This window comes from Salmo salar, chromosome 26 (assembly GCF_965601325.2).
Source record: "Salmo salar chromosome 26, fSalSal1, whole genome shotgun sequence".
NCBI lineage: Eukaryota > Metazoa > Chordata > Actinopteri > Salmoniformes > Salmonidae > Salmo > Salmo salar.
Window position 1 is genome coordinate 5,114,614 of NC_138316.1, and position 26,064 is coordinate 5,140,677.

At 40.6% G+C, this 26,064-nt stretch overlaps 1 protein-coding gene across 1 annotated transcript in view; it reads left to right on the forward strand.

Annotated features, from left to right (window-relative positions):
* LOC106587053 (C-Jun-amino-terminal kinase-interacting protein 1) overlaps positions 1–26,064 on the forward strand; it is a 156,902-nt gene that overhangs the window by 93,353 nt on the left and 37,485 nt on the right. The window contains exons 5-6 of the mRNA XM_082969338.1: positions 16,102–16,183; positions 17,574–18,683. Coding sequence (XP_082825464.1) covers positions 16,102–16,183; positions 17,574–18,683 — 1,192 coding nt within the window. The remainder of the gene's footprint in view (positions 1–16,101; positions 16,184–17,573; positions 18,684–26,064) is intronic.

Below are 26,064 nucleotides of genomic sequence, written 5' to 3' on the forward strand. Positions count from 1 at the left end.
ATGTGCACTCCATCAACAGCAGGTGCATTTCAAGAGCGGCAAATTTGAATCCAAATAAATGTCAAAATTCAAATGTTTCAAACATACAACTATTTTACACCCTTTGAAAGATAAACATCTCCTTAATCTAACCATGTTTTACGATTTCAAAAAGGTTTTACGGCGAAAGCATAAATTTAGAGTATGTTAGGACAGTACATTTACAAGAGTTGTGTGTAATGTTTTGTCAATTCAAAGACAGGGTCACCAAAACCATAAAACCAGCTAAAATGATGCACTAACCTTTTACAATCTCCATCAGATGACACTCCTAGGACATTATGTTAGACAATGCATGCATTTTTAGTTCTATCAAGTTCATATTTATATCCAAAAACAGCGTTTTACTATGGCATTGATGTTGAGGAAATCGTTTCCCTCCAATAACCGGCAGTCAAGTCAGTACCACAAATTAAATAATTAAAATTAGAAAACATTGGTAAAATATTATATTGTCATTTAAAGAATTATAGATTTACATCTCTTGAACGCAATCAACTTGCCAGATTTAAAAATAACCTTACTGGGAAATCACACTTTGCAATAATCTGAGCACTGCGCCCAGAAAAATACGCGTTGCGATACAGACTAGACGTCATGTTGGGGAGATCTAAAATCGAAAATACTATGTAAATAATCCATTACCTTTGATTCTCTTCATCAGATGTCACTTCCAGGTATCACAGGTCCATAACGAATGTAGTTTTGTTCAAAAAAGCTCATCATTTATGTCCAAAAATCTCCGTCTTGTTAGCACATGATCTAAGCCAGCCGGACTTCTCGTCATGAACGAGGGGAAAAAATATATTTACGTTCGTTCAAACATGTCAAACGTTGTATAGCATAAATCATTAGGGCCTTTTTTAACCAGAACATGAATAATATTCAAGGTGGACGAATGCATTCTCTTTTATAACGTATTGGAACGAGGGTACCCAACATGAACTCGCGCGCCAGGTGTCTAATGGGCCACCATCGTTCCATGGTTCTTGTTCGGTCAGATCTCCCTCCAGAAGACTCAAAACACTTTGTAAAGGCTGGTGACATCTAGTGGAAGCAATAGGAAGTGCCAAAATATTCCTCAGCCCCTGTGTTTTTCAATGGCATAGGTTTAAAGGTAATACAACACATCAGGTATCCACTTCCTGTCAGAAAATGTCTCAGGGTTTTGCCTGCCAAATGAGTTCTGTTATACTCACAGACACCATTCAAACAGTTTTAGAAACTTTAGAGTGTTTTCTATCCATATATAATAAGTATATGCATATTCTAGTTACTGGGTAGGATTAGTAACCAGATTAAATCGGGTACATTTTTTTTATCCAGCCGTGCAAATACTGCCCCCTAGCCCTAACAGGTTAAAGTAAATAATTCTGTTTTTATTTTGAATACATTTGCAAAATGTTATAACCATAACCACAGCTAAATGCAGCACTAACCTTTGATGATCTTCATCAGATGACACTCCTAGGACATTATGTTATACAATACATGCATGTTTTGTTCAATCAAGTTCATATTTATATAAAAAAACTGCTTTTTACATTAGCATGTGATGTTCAGAATTAGCATACCCACCGCAAACTTCCGGTGAATTTACTAAATTACTCACGATTAACGTTCACAAAATACATAACAATTATTTGCAGAATTATAGATACAGAACTCCTTTATGCAATCGCAGTGTCAGATTTTAAAATAGCTTTTCGGCGAAAGCACATTTTGCAATATTCTGAGTAGATGGCCCGGCCATCACGGCTAGCTAATTTGACACCCACCAAGTTTGGCCCTCACCAAACTCAGATTTACTATAAGAAAAATTGGATTACCTTTGCTGTTCTTCGTCAGAATGCACTCCCAGGACTTCTACTTCAACAACAAATGTTGTTTTGGTTCGAAATAATCCATAGTTATATTGAAATAGCTCCGTTTTGTTCGTGTGTTGAGGTCACTATCCGAAGGGTGACGCGCGAGCGCATTTCGTGACAAAAAATTTCAAAATATTCCATTACCGTACTTCGAAGCATGTCAAACGCTGTTTAAAATCAATAATATTCCAACCGGGCGACGTTGTATTCATTCAAAGACTGAAAGAAAAACATGGAGTCATCTCGTGGACGCGCATCTCCAGTGTCATTGTTCCCTGCCTGACCACTCACAAAACCTCCTGCTGTTTTTCGCCCAGAGACTGCAGAGACGTCATTCCACTTTCTGGCGCCTTCTGAGAGCCAATGGAAGCCTTAGAAAATGTGACATTACAGCAGAGATGCTGTATTTTTGATAGAGATGCAACAGAAGGAGAACAAATTGTCAAACAGGGCACTTCCTGTATGGAATCTTCTCAGGTTTTGGCCTGCCATATGAGTTCTGTTATACTCACAGACACCATTCAAACAGTTTTAGAAACTTTAGAGTGTTTTCTATCCAAATCTACTAATTATATGCATATTCTCGATTCTGGGCAAGAGTAGTAACCAGTTTAAATCGGGTACGTTTTTTATCCGGCCGTGCAAATACTGCCCCCTAGCCCCAACAGGTTTTAACAAGGCTAGCTCTGTTGCTAGCAATTCAGCAAGCATGACTTTGAAAGGGCAGAACATAGAACCCAGCTCGTTGTCAGCCTTGCAATCATCCCTACAGAAGACCATGGCAGAAATGGGTAGAGTCAGCACCATTATTGAATCGGATGTTTCTCAGGTCAAACAATCTTAGATGGATATGCAAGAAGATGTATCGGTCATATTACAGAGGCTAGATGAGTCAGAAGGTCGGATATCAATGCTGGAGGACGACAACGATTGACTGATTAAGAACGTCGAGAAGAACGCCAAACTGTATGAGGATCTCCACAGAAGCGTGCAAGACGCAGCTAACCGAGACAGGCCCCTCAATTTAAGACTTTTAGGGGTCAAGGAAGATCTGGAGGATGGCAAGCCGTGGGAATGCATGAGACAAATTATCTTGCAGACTCTGGGGGTGGATCTTGACGAATCCGAGCTTCAAAGAGTTCACCGTACCCTAGCACCAATACCACGAGAGAATCAGCCGCCTAGACCCATCATCATCCGCTTTCTCAGGGATCTGGAGAGAGAGAGAGTACTGGCCACTGTGAAGGGAATGTTCTCTGGAGAAGGAGAAGGGCTGCAAGCTGTCATTTTTTCCTGATATGACCAAGGAACTGGTGGATAAAAGGAGGCTTTTTACCGCAACAAGGAAGAGGCTGCATGAGTTGGATGTACGTTTCACACTCGCCTACCCAGCTATTCTACGCTTTGCATGGAAGGGGGAAAGACAGATCCATCGCAAGGCGATGGAATTCCTCAAGAAAAACTCAGAGGACCAAAAATAAGGGCATGGATGGCATAGCTATATTGGCCGGTGAGTTCTATATGGGACAGTGTCTGTGTGACACACTATCGCAAAGACACTGTGAAATGACCATTTGGCTTACTAATAGCCACAGTATTTAGCTCTTTGTCTATTTCAGACTGTTTAGCTACAATTCTATTTTCGTCACTGGAGGTTTAGCCGGTTGGCTACTCAGTTACCAATTGCCTGATCAAAACTACCCTTAAGCAAAGATGTCGGTAAAGTAAGTAGATGAAACTAATAACTTTGACATTATTTTAATTGATCTGATATTATATGGTTGCATAGAAAATGTTATTCTCCCAGTTACCTATAATTTCAGTTTTGTTCATTTTTACTTATTGCCATTTGGTGGGGGAATAGAAGTATTGTTAGGTGCTCTCCAAAGTACTAGCCATGAGGCTGGAGAAGGTTTTACCTCATATTATTCACACAGATCAGGTGGGATTTGTAAAAAGTAGAACCTCCACAGACAATCTTAGACGTTTGCTTCACCTCATGTGGCTGAGTCCTTAAGAAAATACTCCGGTGGCAGCCCTTTCCCTAGATGCGGAGAAGGCATTCGATAGGGTAGAGTGGGGCTTTTTGACATTTACCATTGAGAAGTTTGGCTTTGGCCCTGGATTTATCAAGTGGGTTAAGGTATTGTACTCCAATCCAAGAGCAGCAGTCCTCACAGGCTATGCCTGTATCTAAATTCTGTCCTCCTGTTGAAATTACTTCATTACAGATAAAATGAGTGCCATCAGGGACGAAATAACTGGGTATAAAATTGACCAACGAACCACAGAATATCATGCAAATTAATATGATGCCACTACTACAAAAAATAAAGAATACTCTTGACAAATGGAGGTTGCTTAATCTTACATTATGAGGTAAAATAAATACTATTCAAATGGTTGAGGCCCAACAGTTTAATTATGTGTCCATGATGCTTCCTGTGACCATTTCTCCCTTACTATTTAAGCAGTACAATCAAATGATTAAGAATTATCTTTGGGATGGGAAAAAACCCAGAATAAATGTGAACAAGTTATATGCTCCAAGGGATGAAGGAGGACTAGCATTACCCAATGTAGAACTATACAACATATCATTTGAAGTAGCCAAATTGGCCAGACACTGGGGCAATTATGATTCCCATTTGGGATGGACTCAGATTGAGAGGTCTATCACAGCCCCGTTTAAGCCTATTGAGGCCTTATCTCAATTCTACAACATTCCCGAGAGGTATGGGTTAAGATTCATAAGATGTTTGGAATTTCCCAGTATAAACAAACATATTCTTCCATATGGAACAACCCATTGGTTTGCATAAGAAAACATTAATTCATCTAGGAGGTATGGCTTAGACAAGGCCTGCATGTACTAGGGGATGCATATCAGAAAGGAGTGCTTATGTCCTATCAGGACCTGAAGGGAAAATGTTATTTGCCAGATAAGGGATATTTCTGGAAATACTTACAACTAAGGAGCAGCATGGGGTCTCTTATGAGAATTAACCTCCAGTATTTCCATTAACCTCCAATATTTCATGTTACCAGCAATATCACACTTTGCTTCAGTGTTTTATAAAAGAGTCTCATATGCACAATATGGAAACTGTGGAATTTAAGGTTGATTTGGCAGAGGGATCTTAATTGTGACATTGAGGATGTATGGAATTTTGTTTCCAATGTAGGGTGGTGTACCAGGGATACAAGGGGTACATTTACACATTATACGATTGTTCATAGATACTACTGGACCCCAGTTAGATTACATGAAGTGGGTTTATTGCAAAATAATTTATGCTGGAAATGCTAGGGTGATGTAGGTACCTTTCTGCATGCTATATGGTAATGTCCCATGGTGCTCCCTTTTTTGAAGGAGGTTCTTAAATAGCTTGATGAATAGCTGGGACAGCCTATCCCAGATCCCCCACAGCTGTGCTTATTAGGGGATATATCTATTTTACCACCAGGTATTAGCAAAGAAGAGTTTGGTCTTGCCTCAGTGGGTTTTGTTATTGTGGCTAGACTCATACTATGTAACTGGAAGAGCGCAGAAATCAACAGATTGGCTGAATGAGCATAATCTTGTCTGCAAAACAACTTTCAGACAAGAATATGCTCATTCATTTCCAAAATGTCTTTGAATCGCGCAAACGCAATCAACTGGGCTCCCTCACTGACATCAGTGGCTTCATCCAATAGCAGAGAAAATGGACCAGAATCTTTTACATTTTCCACCACTTGATCAATGATATCGACGCCCATGTCATCGATCCTACAGTACATCATGGTATTTGAAAATGGTACCATCTTGAGTGCGTTCGCTGTTGTCTTATCAATGATTTGTCTTATCAATGATAGTTTCTGTTAGAATAACAGCAGCAGGCACTCTAGTGCACAGAGCAAAGGATCACGTGCACTTGGTGCGAGCAGAGGATCAACCATTGAGCGAACAGAGGCCAGGTAGACAGAGCAATGCACACGCACCCAAAGTAAAAATCCAGGGATATAAATATAAACTAACTACATTTCACACCAGTGACCTCAGTAAATGTTTTCCTACCTAAAAAGACTGAAATAACTTGAACATATTTTGGGGAATAATATTTTTACAAATATTATTTTTATTCACATTTTAGAAAATCCACCCACATACTCCCTGGGGACTGCCCATGTACCCCTAGGGGTACGCCTACCCTCGGTTGGGAAACCCTGACCTTGCCTATGAATGAAGGTTTACAACGTAGGTGCACAGATCGAGATACAGTTTTTAGTAATCAAGGTGACAGACAGTGACACACTCAACACCACCTTGCCTGCATCTAGCTGATCTAGGGAGTAATCATTAGTCCAACAGTTGCAAACGAGAGTTTTTATTTGACAAATCCAGATATGGTTATCCCCATTTCGTTCGATTTGCTTGCGTTTAAGAAAAGATTTTCAACAGAATTGGTGGAATGAATTCACCTCAGATCACATTCAAACACAGTTCACTTTCATAGCAGCCAGATACAAACAGCATGATCACTTTGCTCAATGTATAATTCCTTCTTGCATTTATGCACTCTTCTCCTCTCACCTTTTCTCTTTGCTTGTGGACTTCAGTGCACAACACATCAGCTATCTGTGACCAGGCGAAAATACCTTTCCAAGCCAAACCTTCATATCATAACTGCTAACCACTAAATACAGCCTACATCATTGTCACCATATTAGCTAGCATCATAGTCAACATAGTTATGTAGAACTAATGCTTTAGTAAACCCGCTACAATGTACAGTGTAGTTACACCGGCGTGTTCCAGTTCCCACCAATATCCAGCAACATTGCACAGCTGAAGAGGAGTGGGACAATATTCCACAGGCCACAATCAACAGCCTGTTCACTCTAAGTGAAGGAGATGTGTTGCGCTGCATGATGCGAATTGTGGTCACACCAGATACTGACTGGTTTTCTGATCCATGCCTCTACCCTTTTTTTAGGTATCTGTGACCAACAGATGCTAATCTGTATTCCCGTTCATGTGAAATCCATAGATTAGGACCTCATGAATTTATTTCAATTGACTGATTTCCTTATATGAACTGTAACTCAGTAAAATCTTTGAAATTGTTGCATGTTGCATTTATATTTTTGTTCAGTGTAGATTCATTCTCTGATCATTTGATTGGGTGGACAACATGTCAGTTCGTGCTGCAAGAGCTCTGATAGGTTGTAGGACTTCCTCCGGAAGTTGTCAGAATTACTGTGTAAGTCTATGGTAGGGGGTGAGAACCATGAGTTTCTTTCCTAGGTTATGTATTGAAGCCAATGCACCCATAGGAGGACGGAAACTAGTTGTCCTCTGGCTACACCATGGTGTTACCCATAGTGCTGTTGAGGCTACTGTAGACCTTCATTGGAAAACAGTGTGTTTTAATCAATCATTTATTGACATTAATATATTTTGTATAGTTTTATCTAAAAAGCATAACTTTTTCAATGTTCCACTATTTACATTTTTATGAAATTCACTGAGGGTGGTCCTCCCCTTTCTCCTCTGAGGAACCTCCACTGCTGGGTATGTGTGTGACAGTGTGTATGTTTGTTTCTTGTTCTCTGTAAATACAGCTAGCTTACATTCATGTCATGACCCTGTGCATTTATTGTTTCAGTTGGAAGAAGTATCATGAGTATGTGGGGTTATGGGTGGATGTGTGTGCACACATGAGCACACTATAATGTGAGCATGTGAGGTATGTGTTTTTTCATTAGTAGCAGAAATCAGAACTAGGGTAGACAGTTATGTTGGTCAGAGAAGGAGCGACACATACACCGACACTCGAGCCAAGGCCGTCAGAAGGAACATCCACTGTGTTTGCTTGATTTCTTTTCCCACTCTGATGGGAGAGGTGTGTGTGTGTGTGTGTGTGTGTGTGTGTGTGTGTGTGTGTGTGTGTGTGTGTGTGTGTGTGTGTGTGTGTGTGTGTGTGTGTGTGTGTGTGTGTGTGTGTGTGTGTGTGTGTGTGTATACATGAGCTGTTATAAGTAATAATTGCCCCTGAGAGCTCCCTTGTTGCACAATCCCTTGAAGGCTGATTTAAAAGGCATTTGATGGAACGGTTGTGATACATTTTTCTGCACAAAATAATAATTATAGAAGCATGTTGTATCATAACCATTGTGTCAAATGTGTTGTACATCAGTTATACAACCTGAGTATGTACAGGGCCCATGCTTGGACAAACTCCTCTCATATCCCTGTTATATTTGGTTTCAACATGTGATATTCAAAGAAAAGGGCATCATATAAAAAACTGTTTGGACAGAACATTCCAATGCAACAGTCGACATCTTTGTCAACTGTCTTTACATCCTTCAGGCAAATAGTACTATTGAAAGACAAACAAAGAAGAGTATGAATTAGGCTGTTTGAAAAGGTTTGAATCCTAAGCAAACTGCCTACACATTGTTGGAAGTGCAATAGACCAACATAGTTACTGTAGTTGGTCAAAGCTGTCTGTTAGAAAACATAGATAGAGCATTGGTGAAGTATGCATTTGTGGTGCTCATGTGAATTTCCTTTCATTTTTTTGGGCTTCAGAACAATATCTACTTCTCACTTCAAATGGTGTTATCTCCCTATATAAATAAAGTTTTGGGTGGTTGAAGCTCTGTTATTGTTGATAATGACTAGTTGTAAATTAACTGTATTGTAAATGAACATTATTATGCAACACAACAGCAATACAAGTACACAATAATTACAAATGGCAACAGAAATAATGTAGTGGGCCCTCCTGAGTGGCGCAGCGCTCTAAGGCACTGCATCGCAGTGCTAGAGGTGTTACTACAGACCCGGGTTCATTCCCGGGCTGTGTCCCTCCATAGGATGGCGCACAATTGGCCGAGCGTCATCTGGGTTAGGGGAGGGTTTGGCCGGAGGGGCTTTACATGGCTCATCGCTCCCTAGCGACTCCTTCTGGCGGGCCGGGTGCCTGCAGGCTGACACCGGTCGCCATTTGAATGGTGTTTCCTCTGACACATTGGTGCGGCTGGCTTCCAGGTTAATCTGGTGAGTGTTAAGGACCGTGGTTAGGCGGGTCATGTTTTGGAGGACGCATGACTCTCCCGAGCCCGTTGGGGAGTTGCAGCGATGAGACAATAAAAAAGTAAAAATAATGCAGATATTTGTATTTATTTAATATATATTTATTTAATAATAACCACCGATTTTCCGGAGGGACGCAAAAAAAACAGAAACCCATTTAAGCCAAAGAATTTCCCTGATCTCTTAACAAGACAATCAAGAAAGCTCCTGTAAAATACATAAATAATCAACATGTACCCATTAACTATTTACATGAAAATGTAGTTTAAAGTTTGTTGAAGAAAGGCCTAGTACTACATTACCTGTAAACAATCAAATTTAAAGCACATTATAACATGTAAAGTACACAATACAATTATAAAATGTACAATCAAACGCACAATCAGTTAGAGTAAAATGTGTACATACAATTCAGGGATGGCCACAATTGCTCTTAAAGAGCTACAGGGTTCTGCAGGCTTTCTTGTTCATGCCCAGTTCTACCACACCTGATTATACTATTCAATGTCTTGATGAACAGCTGAGGAGTAGAATCAGGTGTGGTAGCACTGGGCTTGAACAAAAAAGCCTGCATAACTCATCAATACCAATTTTGGTAACTGCTGATACAAATACTGTGACAAATGAGAAACTGTAGAGAAACACCTGCTAAAAGTCATTAGACAAGTACAAAACACTTTTAAGAATACATATTTACAAATCTGACATTGGACAGGTGCTCTAAATCCTTGAGCTACAAATGTTCTTAGTAATTCTGTACACAGCTGTCTAACTCCAGCAAAAGACCACACATTCATTCCCACATTGATAAATGGCAGTACAGTAAATATGAAAACAGATGGGAGCAGAGTTTGAGAGCGGGGCCCAGTTTCCCAAGAGCACCTAAAGGCTAGGTTTATCATTAGAACCTTTGTAGGATCATCTTTAAATCTCTGAGCTGTTTCCCAAAACCATCATTATTAAAGTTGCACTTGAAAATGCTTGTAAATCTTAGCCTTCCCGCGTCACTTTATAGACAGAAGATCTCCACTAAACATAGAATCACATGGTTTATCCTTCTTTCTGTGTTCTCAATAACTTCAGAACAAAGTTGACCACAAACACAAAGTTGCCAAATGTCTTTGCAATTGACACAAATAAGGAACACATAAAAATATGCTTAAAATGAAAGCCGAGATTGCAATAAAATAAACAGTAAGCTTTAGAACTATATCAATCATATTTAATACAGTGCCTTCGGAAAGTATTCAGACCCCTTGACTTTTTCCACGTTTTGTTACATAACCTGTTAGGGCTAGGGGGCAGTATTGACACGGCTGGATAAAAAACGTACCCGATTTAATCTGGTTACTACTCCTGCCCAGTAACTAGAATATGCATATAATTATTGGCTTTGGATAGAAAAGACTCCAAAGTTTCTAAAACTGTTTGAATGGTGTCTGTGAGTATAACAGAACTCAAATGGCAGGTCAAAACCTGAGAGATTCCTTTACAGGAAGTGGCCTGTCTGACCATTTATTGTCTTTCTTTGACATCTCATTCCATTACAAAGGATCTCTGCGGTAACGTGACACTTTCCACGGCTCCAATAGGCTCTCAGAGCCCGGGAAAAACCTGAATGTCGTCATTCCAGCCCCAGGCTGAAACACATTATCGCCTTTCTCAAGTGGCCGATCAAGGGACTGTGGGCTTAGGCGCTTGCACTGGCTGCCCCCGTCGTTGTGTTTTTTCCTCTGTTTACCGAAAAGGAGATTCCCGGTCGGAATATTATCGTTTTTTTACGAGATAAATTGCATAAAAATTGATTTTAAACAGCGGTTGACATGCTTCGAAGTACGGTAATGGAATATTTAGAATTTTTTTGTCACGAATTGCGCCATGCGCACGACCCTGATTTACCATTTCGGATAGTTTCTGGAACGCATGAACAAAACGCCGCTATTTGGATATAACGATGGATTATTTGGGACCAAACCAACATTTGTTATTGAAGTAGAAGTCCTGGGAGTGCATTCTGACGAAGACAACAAAGGTAATAACATTTTTGTTATAGTAAATCTGATTTTGGTGAAGGCTAAACTTGCCAGGTGTCTAAATAGCTAGCCCGTGATGGCTGGGCTATGTACTTAGAATATTGCAAAATGTGCTTTCACCAAAAAGCTATTTTAAAATCGGACATATCGAGTGCATAGAGGAGTTCTGTATCTATAATTCTTAAAATAATTGTTATGCTTTTTGTGAACGTTTATCGTGAGTAATTTAGTAAATTGTTAGTAAATTCCCCGGAAGTTTGCGGGGGTATGCTAGTTCTGAACGTCACATGCTAATGTAAAAAGCTGTCTTTTGATATAAATATGAACTTGATTGAACAAAACATGCATGTATTGTATAACATAATGTCCTAGGGTTGTCATCTGATGAAGATCATCAAAGGTTAGTGCTGCATTTAGCTGTGGTTTGGGTTTTTGTGACATTATATGCTAGCTTGAAAAATGGGTGTCTGATTATTTCTGGCTGGGTACTCTGCTGACATAATCTAATGTTTTGCTTTCGTTGTAAAGCCTTTTTGAAATCGGACAGTGTGGTTAGATTAACGAGAGTCTTGTCTTTAAATAGCTGTAAAATAGTCATATGTTTGAGAAATTGAAGTAATAGGATTTTTAAGGTATTTGAAAATCGCGCCACTGGATTACACTGGCTGTTACGTAGGTGGGACGATTACGTCCCGCCTAGCCCAGAGAGGATAACAGTCTTATTCTAAAAATGATTAAATAAAACAATTTCTCAGCAATCTACATATAATAACAAAGCGAAAACAAAAATAGCTTATTTACATACATTTTCAGACCCTTTGCTATGAGACTCGAAATTGAGCTCAGGTGCATCCTGTTTCCATTGATCATCCTTGAGATGTTTCTACAACTTGATTGGAGTCCACCTGTGGTAAATTCAATTGAGTGGACATGATTTGGAAAGGCACACAACTGTCTATATAAGGTCCCACAGTTGACAGTGTATGTCAGAGCAAAAACCAAGCCATAAGGTCGAAGGAATTGTCCGTAGAGCTCCGAGACAGGATTGTGTCAAGGCACAGATCTGGGGATTGCTACCAAAACATGTATGCAGCATTGAAGGTCCCTAAAAACACAATTTCCTCCATCATTCTTAAATGGAAGAAGTTTGGAACCAGCAGGACTCTTCCTAGAGCTGGCCGCCCGGCCAAACTGAGCAATCGGGGGCGAAGGGCCGTGGTCAGGGAGGTGACCAAGAACCTGATGGTCCATAGTTCCTCTGTGGAGATGGGAGAAACTTCCACAAGGACAACCATCTCTGCAGCACTCCACCAATTAGACAGAAGCCACTGCTCAGTAAAAGACACATGACAGCCCGCTTGGAGTTTGCCAAAAGGCGCCTAAAGACTCTCAGACCATGAGAAACAAGAGTCTCTGGTCTGATGAAACCAAGATTGAACTCTTTGGCCTGAATTTCAAACGTCACTTCTGGAGGAAACCAGGCACAATCCCTACGGTGAAGCATGGTGGTGGCAGGATCATGCTGTGGGGATGTTTTTCAGCGGCAGGGACTAGGAGACTAGTCAGGATCGAGGCAAAGATGAACGGCACAAAGTACATAGATTTCCTTGATGAAAACCTGCTCCAGAGCACTCAGGACCTCAGACTGGGCGAAGCCTCACCTTCGAACAGGACAATTACCCTAAGCACACAGCCAAGACATTGCAAGTGGCTTTGGGACAAGTCTCTGAATGTCCTTGAGTGGCCCAGCCAGAGCCCGGACTTGAACCCGATCGAACATCTCTGGGGAGACCTGAAAATAGTTGTGCACCAACGCTCCCCATCCATCCTGACAGAGCTTGAGAGGATCTGCAGAGAAGAATGGGAGAAACTCCTCAAATACAGGTGTGCCAACCTTGTAGCGTCATACCCAAGAAGACTCGAGACTGTAATCGCTGCCAAAGGTGTTTCAACAATGTACTGAGTAAAGGGTCTGAATACTTATGTCAAAGTTATATTTCAGTTTAAGTTTTTATGAATTAGCAAAAATGTCAAAAAACTGTTTTTCCTTTGTCATTATGGGTTATTGTGTGTAGATTGAGGGGAAAAATCGATGTAATCAATTTTAGAATAAGGCTGTAACCAAACAAAATGTGGAAAAAGTCAAGGAGTCTGAATACTTTCCGAAGGCACTGTACATTTCATGTTCAATCAATTGTTCTATTTTGTTTCTTGTAGACTACTGTCTGTAATTTGTCTCAAAATATTTCATTATGTGCGCAATGATGTGCCAAAGCAATGATTTAGTGAATTATTTTTGGGTAAGCATTAGTATAAGCAACCTAAATATCTCTCTAGGAGTTGATCCATCGTCAGTATTCTGAAAAAATTCTAATGTTAACTTCTCTAGGGCCAGTGGGACGATTTCGTCCCACCTACGCAACAGCCAGTGTAATCCCGTGGCGCGATTTTCAAATACCTTAGAAATGCTATTACTTCAATTTCTCAAACATATGACTATTTTACAGCATTTTAAAGACAAGACTCTCGTTAATCTAACCACACTGTCCGATTTCAAAAAGGCTTTACAACGAAAGCAAAACATTAGATTATGTCAGCAGAGTACCCAGCCAGAAATAATCAGACACCCATTTTTCAAGCAAGCATATAATGTCACAAAAACCCAGAAGACAGCTAAATGCAGCACTAACCTTTGATGATCTTCATCAGATGACACACCTAGGACATGATGTTATACAATACATGCATGTTTTGTTCAATCAAGTTCATATTTATATCAAAAACCAGCTTTTTTACATTAGCATGTGACGTTCAGAACTAGCATACCCCCCGCAAACCTCCGGTGAATTTACTAAATTACTCACGATAAACGTTCACAAAAAACATAACAATTATTTCAAGAATTATAGATACAGAACTCCTTTGTGCAATCGAGGTGTCCGATTTTAAAATAGCTTTTCGGTGAAAGCACATTTTGCAATATTCTGAGTACATAGCCCAGCCATCACGGCTAGCTATTTAGACACCCACCAAGTTTAGCCCTGACCAAACTCCGATTTACTATTACAAAAGTTTGATTACCTTTGGTGTTCTTCGTCAGAATGCACTCCCAGGACTGCTACTTCAATAACAAATGTTGGTTTGGTCCAAAATAATCCATCGTTATATCCAAATAGCGGCGTTTTGTTCGTGCGTTCAAGACACTATCCGAAGTGTAAATAAGGGTCACGAGCATGGCGCAATTCGTGACAAAAAAATTCTAAATATTCCATTAGCGTACTTCGAAGCATGTCAACCGCTGTTTAAAATCCATTTTTATGCCATTTTTCTCGTAAAAAAAGCGATAATATTCCGACTGGGAATCTGCGTTTAGGTAAACAGACGAAAGAAAACAAAGCATGAGGTCGACTCGGGCACGCGCCTGAGTCTCACAGTACTGTAACCAGCCACTACCCAAACGCGCTACTTTTTTTCAGCCAGAGCCTGCAAAGCCACGATTCAGCTTTTTGACGCCTTCTGAAAGCCCATGGGAGCCATAGGAAGTGTCACGTAACAGCAGAGATCCTCTGTAATGGATAGAGATAATCAAGAAGGGCAAGAAATTGTCAGACAAGGCACTTCCTGCATGGAATCTTCTCAGGTTTTGGCCTGCCATATGAGTTCTGTTATACTCACAGACACCATTCAAACAGTTTTAGAAACTTTAGGGTGTTTTCTATCCAAAGCCAATAATTATATGCATATTCTAGTTACTGGGCAGGAGTAGTAACCAGATTAAATCGGGTACGTTTTTTATCCAGCCGTGTCAATACTGCCCCCTAGCCCTAACAGGTTAAAAGGAGGATATCACCACCGCCTGACCTCTCTGCTTTCTCTCCCCCAACTACGTCTAATCCAGATATTTTGTGCGTCCACAAAACAACGGCCCTTCAGATCATCACTGGCCAGTTAAGCCATTGATATGTATATAGTATGAAACGTAATTATTATTTTCTAAATGTATAAATCCTGATATCAAACTGATTGAGATTATAAATTGAATAATTGATACCTGATCAATTTATTTGAGAGAGAGAGAGAGTCATAGACAGAAAGAGAGAGAGAGAGAGTCATAGACAAAAAGAGAGAGAGAGAGTCATAGACAGAGAGAGAGAGAGGGTCATAGACAGAAAGAGAGAGAGCGAGAGAGTCAGACAGAAAGAGAGAGAGCGAGAGAGAGTCAGACAGAAAGAGAGAGAGAGAGTCATAGACAGAAAGAGAGAGAGAGTCATAGACAGAAAGAGAGCGAGAGAGAGTCATAGACAGAGAGAGAGAGAGGGTCATAGACAGAAAGAGAGAGAGCGAGAGAGTTATAGACAGAAAGAGAGAGAGCAAGAGAGAGTCAGACAGAAAGAGAGCGAGCGAGAGAGAGTCATAGACAGAAAGAGAGAGAGAGAGAGAGAGAGTCATAGACAGAAAGAGAGCGAGAGAGAGTCAGACAGAAAGAGAGCGAGAGAGAGTCAGACAGAAAGAGAGAGAGAGAGAGAGTCATAGACAGAAAGAGAGAGAGAGAGAGAGAGGGAGAGAGAGATAGAGAGAGTCATAGACAGAAAGTCATAGACAGAGACAACATTCTACCCCAAACCAGAGAAGGGAGATGAGGGGAATCAGTGGGGGTTCTGGGTGTAAGACAGGGGAGCTGTTGGCCCCCCAGCTTCTAAAAACAATCCCCCCTCTGAGTGTGGGTGTGTTTCACAAGCTTGGAAAAGGGACATTGGGTCCCTTTAAATGCACACCACGGAGCACAGACAAAAGACTCCCTGATCATTCAACAGAATAAAAGCTTTGTCTGTGTGAAAGAGAGTGAGTGAGTGAGTGAGTGAGTGAGTGAGTGAATGAGTGAGTCAGTGAGTGAGTGAGTCAGTGAATGAGAGAGAGGCAGGGTAGAGAGAGAGAAAGAAAGAGATTGTGTACATTGACTTTGTGCATCCAAATCTCTCTCACTCACAATCTCTCCATTCCCTCTCTTTTGCCGTGTCATTCTCTCTCGCTTCATCTCTCTGTCTTTTTTTACCATTCTCTCTTGCCCTCTCAGGACACATTAAACAACAACTCATTTGGTAAGAAGTACAGCTGGCAGGAGAAGGTCTCGCGCTCTTCCTCCCCCCTCAAAACAGGTGAGCTGTTCCACCATCACTTCCCTTTACAGGAGACTGCTGGCTAATACCACCAGTTTAATCTTTTGGGGGGGTTGCTGATTTTGCTGATTTAGTAGATACAATTAGGAAACAAAGCAGTGACTGCAGAATCAACCACTGCCCCTAGAACTATAAACATATTTCCTTTCATCCATTGTAACATTGTCCAAAATCTGTCTGTGGATGTGTTAGAATGGCCTCTCTGAACTACAGTATATGTAAAACTAGCAGAGAGTGTGTTGAGTTACCGACTAGCACCACCGACTCAGATGTTAAAAAGATGGCCAATGCTGCACAACTATGACGCTTCTATTACCCTAGCTGTCACTAAATGTGTATGGACAGAAAGGATAACAAAACAAATAGAAAATGGTTGACTTTTTATTCTTGAAGCACATAGGGCTGGTACACATTTTGAGGTTACATCTGTCTCTCTAATATATAACCGCGTCTGCTTTAGGTCCACTAGTACCTATTTGGTTTGGTGCTTTATATTGCTGTTTTCTTGATCAGATATCTCTTGAAAAATATAGTTCTCCATTCCAATGGCACTTCCTGGTACAATTATCTGTATTGGCCAACTACATACTCTCCAGGATACATTTGTCTCCTTATAATGACATTATCTGACTCTCTTCATTGCTTCACACCCCCAATCATTAGTAATGGTTGTAATTATAACTTAATTTATTAAAAGATGTTTATACATTGCTCTCAAAGCATGTATTAGTGTCCTCTGAAAGCAGTGACAGCATCCCTGCAAGGCTCTAATAGTTTTTGACAGTGGATTATGACGTACTAGGTCAATCACATTCTATTTGCTGCCCACTGAATTTGACGAGTAACGTGGATTTAGAGTGTAATCCCAGTGTTACCTAACCAACTAGACATTTCTGATATTTGTGTGCGTTTGTCTGTGCATGTTGCTCTGTATTTGCACTGTCTGTGTGTACCGTATGTGAACTGCTGCATACGTTTCCATCTGTTTTATTTTTAATTGAACCTTTATTTAATTAGGCAAGTCAGTTAAGAAAAAATTATTATTTACAATGACGGCCTAAGAACAGTGGGTTAACTGCCTTGCTCAGGGGCAGAACGACAGAATTTTACCATGTCAGCTCAGGGATTTGATCTAGCAACATTTCGGTTACTGGCCCAACACTCTAACCACTAGGATATGTGCTCGGTGCCCTTGTATGTGTTTGTGCATTTTCTATGTTAATGTGTACATGTGTGGATATGTCTGTCTTTGTGTCTTCTTGTATGTATGTCTGCTTGTATGTCTGTCTGTGTGCCTGCACGTCTGTATGTCTGTGTCTTGTATGTATGTCTGTGTATGCTTGGGTCTCTGTCTGTCTCCCTCCCCCAGGCGGGCTGACCTCTCCCCATGAGCACAGCTGTCTAAGCGACGAGGACAAGCTGCATCAGGGAGGTGGGACGCAGACCAAGGACCGCGGCACATCCACTGACACTCCCTGCAGATACAAACACACTTCTGGACACACCCACAGCTCCACAGCAGGGACACACTCCAAACTGCCGGAGAAGCCCCCAGCATCCCCGCCTCCCCAAAACTACACACTCACACCTCTGGGCCCCCCAGGGAAGGGCGAAGGGGGGACACACAGAGAGAAGATCCGCTATCACACAGATGTACGCCTAGAACCCACCGAGGAGATCTATCTGACTCCCGTGCACCGTTCCGAGCAGGACCACCCATTCCTGTCCCAGCAGCCAGAGCACGGACGCATGTCAATCAGCTCTGACACCGAGGGCCCGCCCCCTTACCAGCCTCTGCCCGACCGGACCAACCCTTCCATCTGTGAGGAAGACGAGGTGTACGTGCCCCCTCCCTCCTACGCCTCCTATGGGGAGGCTCTCTTTACCCCTCCCTCTACCGCCCCCCCCAGGGAACACCCAGGCTTAGCCCTGAACCTCGGCCTGAGGGAAGGAGGAGCAGGGGCGATGGTGAAGGCAGGGGCAGGGGCAGGGGTGGAGTATGTAGATGTCCAGGATGAGACATTTGGGGTAGAGGGTGAGGCTGAGGATGAGAGGGTAAGGGTTGTGGGAGGCAGGCAGTATTTGGGACGTGGTGGCTGTGGTGCCCCCATGAGTACTTTGATGAGCTCGGAAGCGAGTGGTCTGTCTTACGACTCTGTGAAGTACACACTCGTTGTGGACGAGCACGCGCAGCTCGAACTGGTAAGTCTGCAGCAGTGTTACCAATGTTACAGCGACGACAGCAACTCTGCGACCGTCTACGACAACTGCGTCTCGTCTCCGTACAAGTTGGCCATAGGGGAGAAGTATAAAGAGGAAGAGGAAGAAGAGGAAGAGGAGGAGGAGGAGAGAGCAAGAGTGGGAAGGGTGAGGAGAGAAGCCACCGCCTGTCTGTCAGAGGACACCACCCCGGAGGCGAACTTGCACTTCTCTAAGAAGTTCCTCAACATCTTCATGAACGGACGGTCACGATCATCCAGTAGGTACCACCACTGAACCACAATGACACCATCTTGTGTTCAGACACTGCAGTTTCTTACATTAGGCTTAAAGGGCAACTCAATCACTTTTCACCATCTTATTCATTATCTCCAGCACAATACCAGTGTCAACATATGTGAAAACGGCACATTTCTAAGTTTTGTAGAAACAAATATAAAGTTCAAAAGTTTTGTCCGATGACACCATTAAAAGTTACAACATTTTAATCCTTAACAGTTTATTGACTCACCTGTGCATCAATCTAAGTAACATAATAAAACAAATCCCTATTAAAATCCATCAGTTTAAGCTAGAGATACTTTTTGTGTTTCAATCAGTGGCGGTCGGTACAGTTTAAGATGAGGGAGGATGATACATATGCTATTGGATATAGCATATTGGATGACTGCCATTCATATTCCATTGACCCAGCTCAATGTAGCATCGATAGGTTTAGGGTACTTCATCATACTGTACTTGAATTTTCCCTGTACCCATTATTATGAGGTTGCTACAACCTAGCCTATGAATGAAAGTTTACCGTGTAGGTGCACAGGTCGATATTATTTTTAATAATCAAGGTGACAGACACTGACACTTCAATACTGCCTTGCACACTCTTGCCTGCACCTAGCTGATCTAGGGTGTAATCATTAGTCCAACGGTGGCAAACGACCGTTTCTATTGGACAAATTCTGGTATGTTTATCCCCGTTTTGTTCTGTTTGCTTCTGTTTAAGAAACATTATTCAACAGAATCTGCGCAATAAATACATCCCTAATCGCGATCAAACGCAGTTCAATTTCATAGCAGCCACATACAAACAGCTCGTTATATACATTATATAATTCCTCGCATCTATCTACTCTCTCTCCTCCTCTCACCTTTTCCCTAAGTGTGTGGACTTCAGTGCACAATACATCAGCTGTCTGTGACCAGGCAAAAAAAACGTTTCCAAGCCAAACCTTTATATCATGACTGCTAACTGCTTCACACAGCCTATTACGTTGTTGCATCATAGTCAACATAGCTACTAGAACTAATGTGTTAGTAAACCCACTACAATCATGCAGTACAGTGTACAATCATCAGCAGTTATACCGGCAGGCCCCAGTGGCAATAAATTAATAAAACCAGAAGCTTACGTTGACTTGTAAGAGTTCCAGTGTTGGATAGCAAAAGCCAGCTATCTAATATAGCATCCCTCTCTGTTTGAGCCGGGTGTTTGAGTAGGCTAAACTAGCTAGTTATGTTAGACTCTAGCTAAGTAAGTGAAAAAATATATATTACGAAATATAGCTAGCTTTCTTTCTCTCAAAACTGTTTAACTATTGTCTTTCTCTCTCTTTGAGACAACTACTCACCACATTTTATGCACTGCAGTGCTAGCTAGCTGTAGTTTATGCTATCACTACTAGATTCATTCTCTGTTCCTTCGATTGGGTGGACAACATGTCAGTGCATGCTGCAAGAGCTCTGATAGGTTGGAGGATGTCCTGGGCGTCCTCCGGAAGTTGTCATAATTATGGTGTAAGCCTATGGAAGGGGGTGAGAACCATGAGCCTCCTTGGTTGTGTGTTGAAGTCAATGTACCCAGAGGAGGACAGAAGCTAGCTGTCCTCCAGCTATACTGTGGTGCTACCCTACAGAGTGCTGCTGAGGCTACTGTAGACCTTCATTGCAAAACAGTGTGTATTAATAAATTATTTGGTGACGTGAATATATTTAGTATAGTTTTATCTGAAAAGGATAACTTTTTGAATGTATAAAAATTTGTCTGAAATTCACTGTTGAGGATGGTCCTCCCCTTCCTCCTCTGAGGAGCCTCCATTGGTCTCAATCCAACTTCCACCCAACAATGCCGCTTTATATAATGTTTACATACCCTACATTACTCATCTCATATGTAAGTCGCTCTGGATAAGAGCGTCTGCTGAATTGCATAAATGTAAAATACGTATATACTGTACTCTATAACATCTACTGCATCTTGCCTATGCCGTTCGGCCATCGCTCATCCATATATTTCTATGTACATATTCTTATTCATTCCTTTACACTTGTGTGTATAAGGTAGTTGTTGTGAAATTGTTAGATTACTTGTTAGATATTACTGCATGGCCGGAACTAGAAGCACAAGCATTTCGCTACACTCGCATTAACATCTGCAAACCATGTGTATGTGACAAATAAAATATATATTTTTTTTTACGTATCTGCCTATGTTAGCCTTCTGCATCTGCGGTGGACGGAGGCTGAGCTTCTCAAGAAAACGTCTGTAGCTTCCGAACGGTCTGTAGTGTCTGTTTTGCTCTACGACCCCCACAAGTGTCACAGAGCTCATCTGAATGTAACCCATACAAATGAATGGAACTACCGAGGTAGTTTTGTGCCAACAAAAATAAGGGGTTAAATACGTTTTTTTAAAAACACTAATATTTCCTGAGCTTTCTTTTATCTCCTAGATATAGGACAGACACTTTAAAACCTTGTTCCTTATGATTCCTTATGTCTTTTTCCCATTCATGAATGTGTTATTCAAAGTGTTTCTATGGGCTATAGTAGTAAAGGTCAAATTCAATATTTTATCAAATATATTTCAAAATCCAATAGCTAAATGATCCATGGTATGACCATCTTAAAACAATTCCATATGTTAGCTCATTAGACCCCTGGTGCTGGAGATGATTTTGACTCAGGACACTATCATTCCTTATTGTACCAGCAACTCACAACAACATGCAGTAATTCACGCCACCGCACCACACGTCAGACATGTTCTTACTTCCAGCGTGACACACACAACATTGCAAAAAAGGATAGACCAAATCATATAATATGAATGAATTCAATGAAACTGCTCTCTTGAACATGGATAAAGATTTTATCTTCTGCTCAAAAGATGCACAGTATATCTTATTTGCTTGGTTGCCTCAATAATCACGTTTCCATCCATTGTTTCTATGCGAGTAAAGTCATGCCGTATAAAAAAGTGGCACAATTTCATAATGGTGGGATCTTAAAGTTGTGGGATCTTTTAGCGTCTGTTAAATGTATTATGCAACAATAGCGGTGGAAACTCCTTTATGCGCATATATTGACATAATAAACCATCATATTGAAGTAAACTTGGAGTCACGCAATGACAGACTATGCTACGCTGTACTACCACGACGATGTGGAAAATCTTTAAAAGTACATAGGCAGATTAAATCAATTATGATGAAGATCATAATGGTTAAGTGATGGATGATGATGACCTTCATGCATATTTCCAATAAATATTTAGGGTTTTATTTGAATGCTGGTGATATGATGATCAATGCTTGGCTGCCAATTATCAACTACAAATGATATTGCTCGTATCCATATCTCAACATATAACCCACCCTGTCCACTTTATGAGCAAACTGTTATTTAGACCAAGCGCGAAGACCAGATTGGGCAAGTTTGCTATTTATCACAACAGTTTCTGTGACAAGTTATTGGTAGAGTTGAAAATGCCATGGAAACATATAAAACTTATTTTCATTCAGTACATGGAAAATTAAGCCTCAAAACACTTTATGTGCGCTACATCATCACGCACATCATTTTATCCGCAACAAGTCAGTTTGATGGAGACACACCTCTGGTGGGAAAATGTGCATATTTTAGACTATTCTCATGGAAATCTGTCGCCAATTGGATGGAAGCCTAGATCATGTCTTTATATTCAGGGAAGCATTACATTTCAAATAACAGCTGCATTCTGTGCAGAAATTCAGGTATGAATGGCAACAATATTGTCATGCAACTGTAAAATTCCCCTTAAAGTCAGCTGACCTGCAACCCTGGTTCTTCTAAAGTAGTGAAATTGTGGACAATTAAATGTTTTTTGGATCAGAACCACCATGATATCACCATGAATTGAATTTCAGTATATTTGAAAATATGATGCACCCAAATCCTATTTACAGCATTTTTGTAATTAAACTTTTTTTTAGGCAGGCTGGAGTACCATTGAGACCAAGGTCTCTTTTAAAAGAGAACTCAATGACAAACACTTAGGCAATCTAGGCAGCATAGGAGTATAGGAAATATACAAAGAAAATGCAAACACAATCATAAAAAACAACAACATTACTCAGTGAATCTGAATTGTTCGAAAGGCACCAATGCATCCAATTGCAGAGTATTCTGACGATTGTTCCATAAATGAGGTGCAAAGAAACTAAAATCTGTTTTACCTAAATCTGTGGTGACAGAAGAAATGTCAATATTTGGCCATACCTGTGACTGGGTATGGTATCTCGTACGTCTTTAGGTTAGTAATAATTTGAGTAATTCTGGAGTTTTTGCGGAAGAGCTTTATAAATGAACAGCATGCAATGTTTCGACCTATTTGACGTCAGAGGCCCAGCCTACTTTTTCATAGAGAAAACCTGTCACCCCTGATAAAAGGAAGTTTGCTATCAAATCAAATCAAATGTATTGTCACATACACGTGTTTAGCAGATGTTATTGCGGGTGTAGTGAAGTGCTTGTTTCTAGCTTCGGCAGTGCAGTAATATCTAACAAGTAATATCTAACAATTTCCCAAATATATACCTAAATACACACAAATCTAAGTAAAGGAATGGAATTAAGAATATATAAATATATTGACGAGCAATGTCAGAGCGGCATAGACTAAGATACAGTAGAATAGAATAGAATACAGTATATACATATGAAATGACTAATGCAAGATGTGTAAACATCATTAAAGTGACCAGTGTTCCATTTATAAAAGTGGCCAGTGATTTCAAGTCTATATACAGTGCCTTGCAAAAGTATTTATCCCCTTGGCGTTTTTCCTATTTTGATGAATTAAAACCTGTAATTTAAATTGATTTTTATTTGGATTTCATGTAATGGACAAAAACAAAATAGTCGAAATTGGTGAAGTGAAATGAAAAAAATGACTTGTTTCAAAAAATTCAAAAAAATAAATAACAGAAAAGTGGTGTATGCATATGTATTCACCCCTTTGCTATGAAGCCCCTAAAAAAGATCTGGTGCAACCAATTACCTTCAGAAGTCACATAATTAGTTAAATGAAGTCCACCTGTGTGCAATCTAAGTGTCACATGATCTCAGTATATACAGTTGAATTTGGAAGTTAACATACACCTTAGCCAAATACATTTAAACTCAGTTTTTCACAATTCTTGACATTTAATCCTAGTAAAAATTCCCTGTCTTAGGTCAGGTAGGATCACCACTTTATTTTAAGAATGTGAAATGTCAGAATAATAGTAGAGAGAATTATTTATTTCAGCTTTTATTTCTTTCATCACATTCCCAGTGGGTCAGAAGTTTACATATACTCAATTACTATTTGGTAGCATTGCCTTTAAATTGTCTAACTTGGGCCAATCGTTTTGGGTAGCCTTCCACAAGCCTCCCACAATAAGTTGGGTGAATTTTGGCCCATTCCTCTTTACAGAGTTGGTGTAACTGAGTCAGGTTTGTAGGCCTCCTTGCTCGCACAATCTTTTTCAGTTCTGCCCACAAATTTTATATAGGATTGAGATCAGGGCTTTGTGATGGCCACTCCAATACCTTGACTTTGTTGTCCTTAAGCCATTTTGCCACAACTTTGGAAGTATGCTTGGGGTCATTGTCCATTTGGAAGACCCATTAATGACCAAGCTTTAACTTCCTGACTGATGTCTTGAGATATTGCTTCAATATATCCACATAATTGTCCTTCCTCATGATGCCATCTATTTTGTGAAGTGAACCAATCCCTCCTGCAGCAAAGCACCCCCACAACATGATGCTGCCACCCCTGTGCTTCACGGTTGGGATAGTATTCTTCAGCTTGCAAGCCTCCCCCTTTTTCCTCCAAACATAACGACGGTCATTATGGCCAAACAGTTCTGTTTTTGTTTCATCAGACCAGAGGACATTTCACCAAAAATTACAATCTTTGTCCAAATGTGCAGTTGCAAAACGTAGTCTGGCTTTTTTATGGCAGTTTTGGAGCAGTGGCTTCTTCCTTGCTGAGCGGCCTTTCAGGTTATGTCGATATAGGACTCATTTTACTGTGGATATAGCATCATCACAAGATCCTTTGCTGTTTTTTTGGGATTGATTTGCACTTTTCGCACCAAAGTACATTCATCTCTAGGAGACAGAACGCGTCTCCTTTCTGAGCGGTATGACGGCTGTGTTGTCCCATGATGTTTATACTTGCGTACCATTGTTTGTACAGATGAACGTGATACCTTCAGGCGTTTGGAAATTGCTCCCAAGGATGAACCAGACTTGTGGAGGTCTACAAATGTTTTCTGAGGTCTTGGCTGATTTCTTTAGATTTTCCCACGATGTCAAGCAAAGAGGCACTGAGTTTGAAGGTAGGCCTTGAAATACATCCACAGGAACAACTCCAATTGACTCAAATGATGTCAATTAGCCTATCAGAAGCTCCTAAAGCCATGACATAATTTCTGGAATTTTCCAAGCTATTTAAAGGCACAGTCAACTCAGTGTATGTAAACTTCTCACCCACTGGAATTGTGATACAGTGAATTATAAGTGAAATAATCTGTCTGTAAACAATTGTTGGAAAAATGATTTGTGTCATGCACAAAGTAGATGTCCTAACCGACTTGCCAAAACTATAGTTTGTTAACAATAAATGTGTGGTGGTTAAAAAACAAGTTTTAATGACTCCAACCTAAGTGTATGTAAACTTCTGACTTCAACTGTATACACCTGTTCTGAAAGGCCCCAGAGTCTGCAACACCACTAAGCAAGGGGCACCACCAAGCATAATTTCACCATGAAGACCAAAGAGCTCTCCAAACAGGTCAGGGACAAAGTTGTGGAGAAGTAGAGATCAGGGTTGGGTTATAAAAAAATATCCTAAACTTTGAACAACCCACGGAGCACCGTTAAATCTATTATTAAAAAATGGAACGAATATGGCGCCACAACAAACCTGCCAAGAGAGGGCCGCCCATCAAAACTCACGGACCAGGCAAGGAGGGCATTAATCAGAGAGGCAACAAAGAGATCAAAGATAACACCGAAGGAGCTGCAAAGCTCCACAGCTGAGATTGGAGTATCTGTCCATAGGACCACTTTAAGCCATACACTCCACAGAGCTGGGCTTTACGGAAGAGTTTTCAGAAAAAAGCCATTGCTTAAGGAAACATAAATGGAAAACAGCTATAAGCAGAGGAAAACCTGTTTCATTCTGCTTTCCAACAGACACTGGCAGACTAATTCACCTTTCAGCAGGACAATAACCTAAAACACAAAGCCAAATCTACTCTGTAGTTGCTTACCAAGATGCCATTGAATGTACCAGAGTGGCCTAGTTACAGTTTTTAATTAAATTGGCTTGA